The sequence below is a fragment of the Leishmania mexicana genome, chromosome 31, assembly GCF_000234665.1.
Source record: "Leishmania mexicana MHOM/GT/2001/U1103 complete genome, chromosome 31".
NCBI lineage: Eukaryota > Euglenozoa > Kinetoplastea > Trypanosomatida > Trypanosomatidae > Leishmania > Leishmania mexicana.
In genome coordinates, this window is record NC_018335.1 from 1,445,945 (window position 1) to 1,458,311 (window position 12,367).

The 12,367-nt window shown below is 59.1% G+C and overlaps 6 protein-coding genes across 6 annotated transcripts; all 6 read left to right on the top strand.

The window, feature by feature from the left end:
* Nucleotides 1-1,485: 1,485 nt before the first annotated feature.
* Nucleotides 1,486-1,785, top strand: LMXM_31_3790 (cyclin-dependent kinase regulatory subunit; the record flags this gene model as incomplete). The annotated part of the gene is made up of 1 exon (XM_003878176.1): nt 1,486-1,785. One exon carries the CDS (start codon nt 1,486-1,488, stop codon nt 1,783-1,785), a length of 300 nt encoding a protein of 99 aa, XP_003878225.1.
* A 1,387-nt stretch (nt 1,786-3,172) lies between these two features.
* Nucleotides 3,173-3,847, top strand: LMXM_31_3800 (conserved hypothetical protein; the record flags this gene model as incomplete). Its single annotated transcript, XM_003878177.1, has 1 exon — nt 3,173-3,847. One exon carries the CDS (start codon nt 3,173-3,175, stop codon nt 3,845-3,847), a length of 675 nt encoding a protein of 224 aa, XP_003878226.1.
* A 604-nt stretch (nt 3,848-4,451) lies between these two features.
* LMXM_31_3810 (conserved hypothetical protein) lies at nt 4,452-6,176 on the top strand (the record flags this gene model as incomplete). Its single annotated transcript, XM_003878178.1, has 1 exon — nt 4,452-6,176. The coding sequence occupies one exon, from the start codon at nt 4,452-4,454 to the stop codon at nt 6,174-6,176; it is 1,725 nt and encodes a 574-aa protein (XP_003878227.1).
* A 976-nt stretch (nt 6,177-7,152) lies between these two features.
* Nucleotides 7,153-8,232, top strand: LMXM_31_3820 (conserved hypothetical protein; the record flags this gene model as incomplete). The annotated part of the gene is made up of 1 exon (XM_003878179.1): nt 7,153-8,232. The coding sequence occupies one exon, from the start codon at nt 7,153-7,155 to the stop codon at nt 8,230-8,232; it is 1,080 nt and encodes a 359-aa protein (XP_003878228.1).
* Nucleotides 8,233-9,633: 1,401 nt separating this feature from the next.
* On the top strand, nt 9,634-10,185 carry LMXM_31_3830 (conserved hypothetical protein; the record flags this gene model as incomplete). The annotated part of the gene is made up of 1 exon (XM_003878180.1): nt 9,634-10,185. The coding sequence occupies one exon, from the start codon at nt 9,634-9,636 to the stop codon at nt 10,183-10,185; it is 552 nt and encodes a 183-aa protein (XP_003878229.1).
* A 1,131-nt stretch (nt 10,186-11,316) lies between these two features.
* On the top strand, nt 11,317-11,883 carry LMXM_31_3840 (conserved hypothetical protein; the record flags this gene model as incomplete). The annotated part of the gene is made up of 1 exon (XM_003878181.1): nt 11,317-11,883. One exon carries the CDS (start codon nt 11,317-11,319, stop codon nt 11,881-11,883), a length of 567 nt encoding a protein of 188 aa, XP_003878230.1.
* Nucleotides 11,884-12,367: the final 484 nt, after the last annotated feature.

The following is a 12,367-nucleotide window of genomic DNA, read 5'->3' on the forward strand; positions in this document are numbered from 1 at the left end:
CTTCGCTCCTCTCTTCTGCCTAGATCGCCCTTTGCTTGACTCACACACGCCTTGCACACATCTACCTAATAGAAGAGGGAAGAGCGTACTGCCAGGGCCGTCGTGGTGCCCGGTCTTTCTCCTGCTCTCACTTCTCGCTTTTTCCCGTTTCTCTTCCCAGCCCCCACCCCTTTGTTGTGAGGCTGACGCGTGCGTGTCAGCACGGGAGAGCGCGGGAGATGGTGTGTGGAGTAGGCGGTCACCTGGAAGCTGCCAGGGGGAGTGATTAGCGTTTTGCTCTGCTTCGCTGCATTGTGATGCCCTGTGCGTGCCTGGGCGGAGGCGGTGCTCTGCTCCGCTCGCCGCTGCTACCCCTCCCTCCGTTCCCGCCTCACTTGCCCAGCTCCCCCTCTCTCTGTACGTTTTCGGTGCTCGTGGGTGTGTGCCTGTCTGTGCCGACGATCTTCCGTGCCACTTTCCTTTTTCTTTTGTTTTCTTCTCCCGACTGGCGCGCCGTGACCGACACGCTGTGAAGTTTAGCAGAGAGGTGAAGACAACAAGCGAACACAGAGAATAGTGGTGGTAAAACGCGCATCGTTGACGAGCGCGCGCGTGAGCGGGCGGATGCCACGATCTGGTGAGCACCTCATCTCGGGCGTGTGGAGTGGGCAATGGACCATACCGACACCGCACCTAAGTACACGGGGTGCTCTTCGCTGTCAAGTACATGCAGAGACTTCCCTTTCGGCTCCGCTTACGTCGGCACCTTCGACTCGGTTCGCTGTGCATTCTCTCGTCTTGTGTCCTTGGGTAGACCGATGCCTTGCCTTACCGAGGCGACCTACTGTGACACGCACGCGTCACAGACGCCCGATTTGTTGAGTGCTTGTTGGCCATGTTGCGTCTCCCTCGCCTTTCCGAATGAGCCGCCGCACTTCTATGCTTCTTCGTTATGCTCCTCGCCTCTCTTGCCAAACATAAACCACAACACGTGCGCACAATGCGTTTGTGCCCATCACATACTCACGCGTGCCCACACGCTGCGGTTGCCCCTTCCTCCCCCAATTTCCTTTTCGTCGTCTCCTGCACGTGTTCGCGCGCCGGATCGTTTCGCTGTCGCCGTCCACTTCCTCCCGTCTCCCGCCTCGCCTCCGCCTCTCGCTTCTGCGAGGCCCTCGGCAGCCTTTGTTTTCCTTTCGTCTTTGGTCTTCACCCTTGTCGCAGCACCGCCGTTGCCATCCATACACTCACCGGTGTGCCCCCCCTCCCTCTCCCCCACACACGCACTGCCTGTGTCTCTCTGTGTGTTCGATTGTGGCTCGCACCACCCGCAGCACAGCTTTGCCTCCCGCCCACGCTTTCGTTTATACGCGCCGGGATAGACGGGCTGCGTGCGCTGGCTAAGGCGCACCTCTTCTCTACCAGTACACATACACACGCACACCGAATCACACCTTTCACTTTTGTGTTTCGCCCCCCCCCCTCTCCCTTCGCCTGCAGTCCATTATGCCAGCGAAGCCCGCGCAGGATTTCTTTTCCCTGGACGCGAACGGACAGCGGGAGGCCCTCATCATTATTAAGAAGCTGCAGTGCAAGATTTTGTACAGTGACAAGTACTACGATGATATGTTTGAGTACCGTCACGTGATTCTCCCGAAGGATCTTGCCCGCCTCGTCCCCACCAGCCGTCTCATGAGCGAGATGGAGTGGCGCCAGCTCGGCGTGCAGCAGTCGCAAGGGTGGGTGCACTACATGATTCACAAGCCAGAACCTCACGTGCTGCTCTTCAAGCGTCCTCGCACGTAAGGGGAGGAGTCCACCAGAGAGAGCGAGAGCCAGAAGACGCGCAGTCGCATGGGCGCGCCAGGAGGGTTGGTCAGGAGGTGATGGTGCAAGGTGGGTGCGTCGGTAGACGAGAGGAAAGCTTGAAACTGAAAAGACAATATTGCTTGCTTTCATATAAACGGCGCAGATCTGTCCGTTCCATCGCACCCCAACGCCTTGCTGCCCCTTCTATCTCCCGCTGTCGGCTCCTATCCCTCCGTCCTCCCTCTCTTCATCTCACTCTTCCCTCTGTCTGCAATGTGTTGACTCTCGTCATGGCAAATTAAGCCCACCCGCTTCTCCCGTTGTGGTGCGTTGCATGTTCTCTGATTAGCCCCCTCCCCTCCACTGTCTTGCCTGTTCATGGTGCTCCCGGACGTGGCATGGATCTGCCCATGCCACGACGAGCACAACGACCATCCCCCACCCCCACTCTCCATCTGTCTTTCTGCACTCTTCCTTATCTCCATCTTTTCCGTCTGCCACGTCACCCTGGCATTAGAACGCATAGAATTGTTTTCTCTCTGTTGGTGTGCCGTTCTGCGTGCGCGGATGACCACTGCGTGTTGCCTTCTTCCTGTGCTATGTGCCTCTTGCGATGAACGTCTGCCCCCGTTTACTTTTTGTGTGTGTGGGTGTGTCGGTGTTTTGCCCGTGCCTCTCTCTGTCGGTGTGACAGCTGAGGTGTGCGATGTGGTGGCGGTTTTTCTATGGTTGCGTGCGTGCGTGTGAAGCAGGGATGCAAGCCCACAGAACGAAGGTGGGCGGCGCTCCCATGAAACAGACATCAAGCAGACGGACTTCAATGAGGTGAAGAAGGCGCAACAACAGCGGTCGCTCTCGGCCCTTCGCACCCCGCCTCAGCCATTGAGGGATGAGGGCGAAGCGGGCTGCGTGTCCTGCCGGCGCGGAGGCATCTCGCCCGCACCCACTTTTCACATTTTGCACGGCGGCTGCGAATTGCCGCGTGGCTTTCCTGTGGACCAGCTCCCACTGTGACATGCTGGACGGCAACCGCTGTCGCTGAGTGTGTGTGTGCGCGCTTGTGTGCAGACCCCGCTGTCGACCATGCACCTCATCCTGAAGCGGTGTTCTTGTGGAAGGGACGAAACAGGGAAGTTGCGCTTCGCGACGCGTGCCCATGCCCTCTCCAGCGGCCCTTCTTCTGCGATGTGGACAGCGCTTTCCCTTCCTCCTCTCTTGCCTGGCTGCCCATCGTCAGCGTTGCGATGCACACCCTTCACCCACCCAACGCCCACTCTCCCCTTTCTCGCATCCTTTCCCACAACAGAAGTGCATCAGCCAACATAGCGCACGTACGCAAGGACGCGAAGCCCTGTGAGAGCGCTATCTGAAAAAGAGGGCGACGATGAACGCACGCCAAACACAGGTGGTCTGTGTAACGGTGCTGATCGGCGGCTTGCTGGGCGCGCTCAGCTACGCTGCCTACAGGCAGCTGAACCAGAATGGTGCCGTCAGTCCGGACAGAAAAGCGCATGTGTCCGAGTCTCCGGTGCAGCCCCCTGCTCTCGCTGCTGGTGCACAAGCATCGCCACCCCCACCTCAGGCACCCATCTCGCTCCCTGTCGAATCACCATACCCAGCAGCGGACAAAGCCAAGGCTCTGGAGCTGCTGAACGTCTTGAAGCAGAACGCGAACATTGCCTTCCAAGAGGGCCGCTTTGAGGATGCGCTGCGTGGTTATCAGGACTGCATCGAGGTTACGTCTGTCCTTGGTGCTGGCGACGCAGAAGCTGTCGCAACGGAGCAGATTGTTCGCGCAAACGTGGCGATGGTGTGCATCCGCATGCACGAGTACGACGCGGCGCGTGCGGTGGCGACAATGCTGCTGCAGGACGCAGCGGTAGCTCTCCCAGAGGGCCTCAAGGTGAAGGTGCTCTACAGGCGAGGGCTGGCAAGCAAGGCACTTAACGACCGCGCGGCGGCGCTGGCGGACTTCAAGGCTGCTGTGCACTTCTCAAAAGACAGCAGGAACCCGGCCGCGGAAAAGGAAATTGCACTGCTGCAGCGCGGCGATGCATGACAGCTGTAGTGGGGCAGAGACAAAGTCGATAAGAATGCGCTTACCCCTCCACAGTCTCTCTGCCCAGCGAGACACTGCAAGGCAAGCGGTGCGGTGCAGTGGTGGCGCCCTAATTATGCGGGCCTCTACGGACGTGGACAGCGCCATCGACTCAAAGAAGCGCCTCTGCGCGTATGAGAATCGCCACTGTCGTGAGGGAACAGCTTAGGGTAGCGCTTGACGGGCATGCATGCGCGGCGCTGGGGCTGATTCACTAACCCACCGGCTCCCCACTCTCTTCCATACACACACACACACACACAAGTAATACGCCTGACATGAGTACTCGCGCTGCACCGCGGTGAACTGTTGGTGGCCTTTCGCCCTCACTGCCTTCTGCTTCTTCACGTCCGCCCTCCACCTTCCCGCTTCCCTTGCTCTCACCACCCATCTCTTCGCGACTCAGCGTAACGACATTCTCGCTCTACCGCGATCGGATGTGTCGGCTTCTTGAGCACGAACTCCTCCACCCTCGACGGACACACAGATTTTGGCGTGGGCGTGCTCCCTTCACGGTTGAAGCTGCCGTCTTTTTGTGAGCTGCCATTCTCGGCTCTCCCTGCCGATGATCACGCCTATGTTTGAGTGCAGCCAGGAGGGTGGCTTCGTCGTCATTCACCTCGTCCTTTCCGCCATCTGCAAGGTGATGAACGCTGTGTTTGACATCCACGAGACGCAGTTCACTTTCTACTGCTCCCCGTACTACCTGCGCCTGCGCTTTGACCAATGCCTGCAGGAGGGCAAGGGGGAGCGGGCTACGTACGACCTGGAGGCGAACGTGCTCACGGTATACCTTCCCAAGGCAAACCCAACGGAGGTGTTCACAAAGCTCGATAACCCGGCCTACCTCATCGCTACAGAGAAGCAGCGTGCTTCGCTTATTCAGGTCCTCAGCGTCGCCAACTCGAGCGACGCCGCCACTGACGCGGGTGAGGAGCTCGAGGAGATCGAGTACGTGCAATCCCTGCCGGATGCCGCCGCGATGGGCGGCGCCGCGGACCGGAGCGAGAGCCTGGCACCGGCCGAGCAGTGCAGCTACGGCTTCGCAAACGCGTTCAGCGGACTCTTCCAGAAGCTCGACGCAGATGTTGTGCGCGAGGTGGTGAGTCTTGGCGATAATCCCGAGTGCACCACGTGCGAGGGGCGCCGGCAATTGCGCCTCGCTGCTGAGATGAGCGACTTCGACGTAGACGCGCTGCTTTTTGCCTTTGAGGACGCGGAAGGGGAGGTGGCGCAGGTGTTGCGGTACGTCCCTGCCCACATTAGGGACTTTGAGAGTGCTCTGCGTGGTAGCACTGCCGGGCCGGGAGAGGAGCAGGCGTTGTTGCCGGTGGTGTTCGCGAGTATCCCTGAATCGGGTGCAGGCAGGGCAGATCCGCTGGAGGAGGAGGAAGCGACGCTGCTCGGAGGCGACGATGCGCGACCAGTGACAGTGTGGAGCGGCAACGTGGCCGACTTCAAGAAGCCGCTCATTGAGGAGCTGCACCCTGCTGTCGACGGCGAGCGAGGGCCGATAGCATCCGAGACGACGGCAGCCGCACCAGCCGCCTCTGTCTCTTCTCAAGCGGGCGCCAGTATTGCTGCGCCGCCTGGGCCGCGTACGCGGTTGGCGATTCCTCGAGTGCGCCCGTCGCTACAGTTTTCTCGAGAGGAGACGGAGGTGCTGATGCGCGTAAAGCTGCCACGGCTGCTTTTTCCTCCCTCGCCGGCAGAGGTGGAGGCGCTGACGGCGGACCTCCTCTTTAGCGAGGCCTACGACGACCTCGCCACAGAGGGCAGCGGCTGTAGCGAGTCCTTGTGGAACCTCACACAACTGAGTCCGGCCCTCTCCTACCTCGACCCGGCCGACACACTCTACGACGCATGCGTCGCGTTCGCGCGCCGCGCGCTGGTGTACCCGCTGTACCGCCACTTTGCCCTGCTGCAGCGGGTGTGGGCGGTGGTGGGCACACGGCTACTGCTGGGGCGCAACTACACCATCCGTGCCCTTCTGCGCATACGCATCATTCTGTCCCACGCGGAACACAAACACCTCTTGTCGACCATCTATCTGGACCCTCTGATTGCATACTGGATGCACGTTTCCGAGGCGGACGAGCGGCTGATGCGTATGGCGCTCGAGATCCACCAGCACGTTTCCCGGACGGAGCCGATGACGGTGTCGACGTCTGGGGCTTCTGCTCGGCAGCCGATGTTGGTGGATGCGAAGAAGGTGACACTCTACCCGCTCACACTCGTGCACCTTGGACTCCCGTTCTTGGAGGAGGAGGAGGATCGGTGCGAGGAGTGACGGTCTGCGTGACCTTGTGTGCCGTCTCTAGCTGCCGTCCGCTGCCGTTTGACTCGGCATCCCGTGGGATTGCTAAGGATGCGCTGAGCGAGGGCAATACGCGTATAAGTTATTTCCAGCCTACGGAAATACAAAAGAACGGAATGCCGGACATCCACGTGCGTCGCTGTGCTCTCCGCATCTCTCTTTCTGTACGTGCACTTCACGACTGCGTCTGCAAATTCCCTTCCTCACCTGTTGTGTTCGGAACATCACCATAGTCATGCGCACCCACACGCAATGAGGCTTTTGCGCCCCCGTTTCGTGTTTAGGACACCGACGAAGGCCGGAGGGGGGAAGGGGCGGGGACGGGGACGGTTGCGCCGTCTACGCAAATGTGCGAGGCTCGACAGTGAGCTTCAACACTCCTGAGCGCTCTCCATCTCTCAAAAAAAGGCGGTACTGCCGCTCTATTCTTACTTACCATCTTCTTTGCTCGCCAACTCCACTCTTCGGCCGCCCTCCGTCCTCATGCGCGGCTTTTGACGTGACTGGATGCGTGCAAAGTGCACCTTTAAATGCGGAGGGTGTTCGATCCCGCACACACCTGCACCCAGATCTACGCGCCCAGAGTCCATAGATTACAGAAATAAAGAAACAGCGGAGTGGATACACGTGAGGGTCAGCCATTCCCCACAAACGCCGCCTTTTCGCCATCACTCTCTTAATCATTCTCCTAATCACACCCACCCACCCACACACACACACACACATACACATACACACACACCCACCCACACACAGCGGTGTACGTTACAGGGGGGGGTGAAGGCACACCTTTGCATCGATCATTGCACAGAAAAGAATCAGTTCAGGCGTCATCAGCCGTTGAGCGCCATAGATGAACAGCTCCGCCGCCCCGAGCCCTCCCCTCACCTCCAGCGGTGGAGCTGCTGGCTCGGCTGCTGTGGACGGAGTACCGATAGAGGTGGCGTCCATGTTCTACACAGGCATCAACGAACCGCGGCCCACCGCGATAAACTTCTCCTTCGACGGCCTTCACTTCGTGTCGGCGCACACGGACGACGCCGTCCGACTCATCGACGTGGGCAACATGACGAACACGGACGTGATCATCTGTGACGCGTTTGGCGTGCACAACGTCCGTTACACCCACTCCAGCAGTGTCGTGTGTGTCGCGCCGCGGTTTCACCTGGACGGTCACTTGCATCTCCTGAACACGGAGACATCTCAGTTCTTCGGCGAGATGGCGTACCTCAACGACGCCGAGTCGGAGATGTTGCCAGTGGCGAACACGCCAGTGTACTCCACCCTTGCCCAGTGTCCGGCAACAGACGTGATCGGCGCGGTGGTGGTGGCCAAGGGTCGGCTAGTCCTCTTTCACCCTCTCATCTCCGGCTGCATTGCTGCCACGCCGGAGCGGTCCATTCTAGGCAGTAGAGCCTGCGTGCAGTTTAGCCGGGACGGCCATCGGATCGCCATCGGCGACGACCACCGCATCGTTTTACTCGATCGACGCAACCTCTTCCGGGCACCGCTGGCCGTGCTCGAGAACAAGCATGTCTTTACCACGTCCACGTCGCTGACGAGATGCAAAGGGCTCGAGTTTAGCGCCGATGCGAGTCGCCTGTTGCTCACATCATCGAGTGGTGAGGTTGTGGTGTACGACTGGCTGCGCGGCGAGACGGTGGCGAACTACTTCCACGGCGACACGAAGCGGCACTTTCTCGGCTCTGCCGACGCCATCGGCGCACAGCACGTCTTCCCTTATCAGGCAGCTTCGCCGATTCTGCAGCTCACCTCGTCCATGACCGGAGGACGGCATCTGCTCGTGTACGCCGGGTGCCCGTCCAACTCGACGGCCTCCACCCGGCAAGGACGACTTCTATATGAGCTGCAGTCGAAGGACAGCGATGTGCCGGTCGCTATAGCCGTGAACCCACGGCTACAGCTCGCGGCCACCGCAGCGCGGAGTATAACGTGGTGGGCTTTTCACAGCTCTGTAGTGGAGGCGTACGCGACACTGACGGAGGCGGGCATGACTGCAGCCGACTGAGGATGCTCCACACATCGTCGCTGGAGTGTGGAAGGGGGACGGAGGCTCTCGTAGACAAGTGCGGCGCGCCAAGCGATCGCGCAAGCCGTGGCAGCCTCCTCTCCCTTTCCAAACACCTCAGAAAGAAGCTCGCGCTACGCCCATCCAAGCTCTGAAAAGGTGCCGTGCGAGGCTGTCGCTCTCCGTGGCTTTGGTTGTTTGTTCGTCTGGGCTTACTGAGTGCCGCCTTACTCACTCTCGCAGGAAGGGGGAGCTTGCCGCGCAGCTGGAAACATGTGCTGCCCCGCTATACTGAAGAATAGGACCAGAGTCAGCCTGTGTGTGCGATACAGACACCGTCAACTCCCTTTGATTTCTTGGATTGGCCCTCTCAGCAGCTTAGCGAGAGGGGACGTGGGCACACGTGCCATTCCACGTAGCAGCAAAAAGCACGGTGCCCCGCTCGTCGCCCTCTCCACCCCTCACAGCTTGTAGCACCTTTTCTGATGTTCGTCATATTTTTCTCTGCTCTTCTCTCCTGCCTCACTATGGCTATGAGCGATGTGGCACGCCACCATGCACGCGTTTTGCATCCCCCCACACCCCGCGTCACCGCTGCTGCACTGCTGGCGTTCGTGCCGGTCTGCGTCTGCACACGTGATGCTCTTACTGCACTTGTGCTATTATGATGCCTGCACTGGCGCACTACCCCCCCCCCCCGCCTCTCTCCCGTTCTCGCAGTAGCCCCACAAGTTCACTCGCACGACTGTATCTCCCCCCCGGTACACACATAAGACACCAACACGCAAGCAGACGCGCATTCGTCTTTCACAGGCCCACACTTCGAGAAAGGCGAGAAGACGCAGTCAGCTTTGCCCTTTGAGCAACCAGCGGCCGAGAACGCGAGATAAAGGTGCCCAGTGCGTGTCTGTGTGTGAAGCACAGTCCTCCAGCGCTCCGTAAGTGCACCGCTTCCGGTCTATCTATATGTCCGTAGGCCTCCACGTTCCATTTCGGTAATTCGGATCGGTCGACGTCCCCACTCACGGTCTCACTCCTCCTCTGCACCAGCCAGCAGCGCCCGGCCCCCCTCCCTTCGCGTGAGCTGCACTGGTTTTTGTGCCTGTGCGCGTGGGCCGCCATCGCTTCATCACTGTCGTCTCCCGCGCTTCTGTAGAGCGTGGCGCTGACATACCCTCGCTTTTTTTCATATCGTCGTGACGTGTTCTTCGCCGCCTTGCCGGTCAGCCTGCTCGCCGCTTCGATTCTGACGTGCCACGTCTTCCCCCTGCGCGCTTCATCGACTCCGCGTCGCTTTTTCGTGTCCTTTCTCTGCACGAAGTCGTTCTCTCTGTCTGTCTCTCTCTCTCTCGCTCTGGCGTTTTCCTCTTCAACGTCCAAAATTGGTCGGCCGTCTCCAGGATGCGTGTAATCGAGAGCCAGAAGGAGGTGCTGCACACCCTCCGCCACCCTTCGCAGCACTCCGCGACAGACCGCAAGAGGGCCTACATGTTCCTGTTTGTGTACATTCTCAGCGCTATCGCGTTCGGCGGGAATCTTCTCCACTTTATCAGCGGCTGGATCGCCGCCACGGTTCTGCAGGTGGTCATGACCATCTTGATAATGATATATGCCTTCAATATTAACGACTACAGTGACAAGAGCATGAGCTCGATGGAGTGTGAGCGGGCCTGCAACCCGCTGCTCGACGCCTACATCGCGCTGCGTGCGGTGCAGCTGATCCAGGCGCTCTTCTTGCGCAGTTTTGTGTGCTCCTTTCTCTTTGCCACGGTGCTTATCGTGACTCTCTTCCGCGTACGACAGAAGAAGCTGTACGTTGATGCCGTGAATCTGTGGCGCGAGGTATCGCAGTACGAGCGGGAAGGCTTCATCTTCATAGGTGTTGATGTGGTTATGATTATTGTGCTGATGCTGTCCATGGTGTTCTCCATAGTCTCGAATTACAGTGGCTGACGTGCCACCGCAACTTACCAGACGCATGCGTTCACGGTGCGGAGGATGGTGCGGGGCATGTAATCTTTTTACGTGCAATCTCTCGCTCTCTCGCTCTCTCGCTCACTCGCTTGCTTTCTAAGGTCGCATGCGCGCGCGCCTCTGAGGTTTGCCATTCGAACAGCCTAGCAGGAGGAGGCGCATGCCTCGGCAGTGGACGCGCTGGGGAGCGGCTGCCTTGTCGGCACGTTCGCCTCTCTGAGCGCGCGTGATGAGGAAGGAGTGCACTGAGTGGCCAGGGTGATGTCACGAGCGTCGCCGGCGCTTGTGGCTTTAGATATTGAGCTCCTAGAAATGAACGGAGGGAGCGGAGAGGGCTGCGGTGGTGGAGGGTGGGCATCGTGTAGCCACGCGCACCCGCCGAGTTGGACTGTTGGTGGGTTGTCTCGAGTGGCTCTTGTTGTTTCTGTTGTAGACGAGCCTGATACGAAGATCCATTGTATCTCTCTCTCGCTCTTGCTTCGCTGTTGTTGAGGTGACGTCTGCCGCGTGGGGGTATGTGGAGCGTGTTTGCGCGGCCTCTCGTTATGGGCGTCTGTAACAAGCGGTATAAAGACGAAGAGGCGGGGACACGCCAGTTTATGCCGCCTACATTTTCCGCCTTCGACCGTCGACAAGAAGCGAAGGCGAGGGTGTAATGTGCCTGCGAAACTGCACTTTAGTGCACGCCGTGGACATACTGGAGGCAATGGTACGCAGGTCGGCGGTGCTCTCAAGAAGCGCACACGTAGACAGACGCACTCGCACGCGCTGCGTTGTAAGATGACGGCTGCACGTCAAGTCGTGAGCATCATGCGTCGAGTGCACAGATACACTCAGTCGCTCCCTCTCTTATATCTCTCTCCCGTATAACGTGTTGAACTCTCCCTTCGATGAATCTTTCTCTGCTGCGTGCCGCTCTCGCCGTGTGCGCTCTCCAATTTATTCGGCGTCTTCGTGTCTCTCGTATACCCTCATCACGGGCCCGCGCACACGAGCATGGATGTGTGCGCAAGCAAACAGCGCGTGCATCTTCGAGGGTTTTTCACTCATCCTCCCCAGACCTTTCAGGTAAGGACGAAAATTGCCGCGGGCAGCGTACCTTTACCACCGATGAGCAGCACAAAGCGTCTGGCTGATGCCTTTCGGCTTCAGTTTCAGTGGATTCCGGTGCTTATCACGGACCGCAGTCACCACTCAGGTAGAGAACGGAAGCGCGCCATGCTGTTTGTGCTGCTGCATGCTACGTTCCTGATGGTTCTGTGTGGCCACTTTATGAGCGTCATCGTGTCGTGGGTACTTGCGTTCATCCTCCAGTCCGGAGCGATGTCGCTGTGTGTGATGCACCTCGCCTTGCTTGAGGAGTACGCGGACTCTATGAACAACGCACTAGAGCTAGAGCACATTGTCAACTCTCTCATCGTTTCCGAGGTCGCGGTGCGATGCTTTGCTTCTCTGCAGTGCATTCTAACTGGCTCGTGGATGTTTCTACTCGCTGGCGGCATAGAGCTTGCCTACGATCTCCAGGTGGCACAGCACCGCTCGCTGCTGATCGATGCGACGACTATTTGGAAGGAGCTCGACACGTTTCGCACCGATGGACGGATCCGCGCTGTGTATCAGATATTGATGGTGTTTTTTAGCATCTTCTACCTTGTCTACTCGTTCTACACCGCGTGAGAGGGAGAGAGGCGAGGCGGGTGGGTGGGTGGAGGATCGGAGAGATCTGCTGAATTTGTGCGTGACGTGTTCGACATGCGTGCTTGTTGCCCAGAGTGCTGGGGAGACGGCGGGACAGGCGCACGGCTCCTCTCTTCGCAGCTCCTTGTGTGTGCCGGGCTCTGTCACACTCTCGAACCACGCGCGCGTCTATCAAGGTACAGACCTGCAAGCGAAAGGCTCCGGTGACGGCGAAGCGAAAGAATACGTAGGCGGCTCGCAGCGGAGTTTGCCGAATATGTCGGGAGGGGGGGGGGAGTAACAACACGAGCAAACAGCTACTGTGCACCACTCATCGCCGCACGACTCGGGTCACTACACGCACCGATGTCTCATCCGGGTCATTGCGCTGCTGCCGGCGTCCTCCCCTCCGTATCAAACCTTCGTCTCTCTTCGGTTTCACTATGCCTTCTTCTCCTCGACTTCTTCTCACCAACCCGCCTCA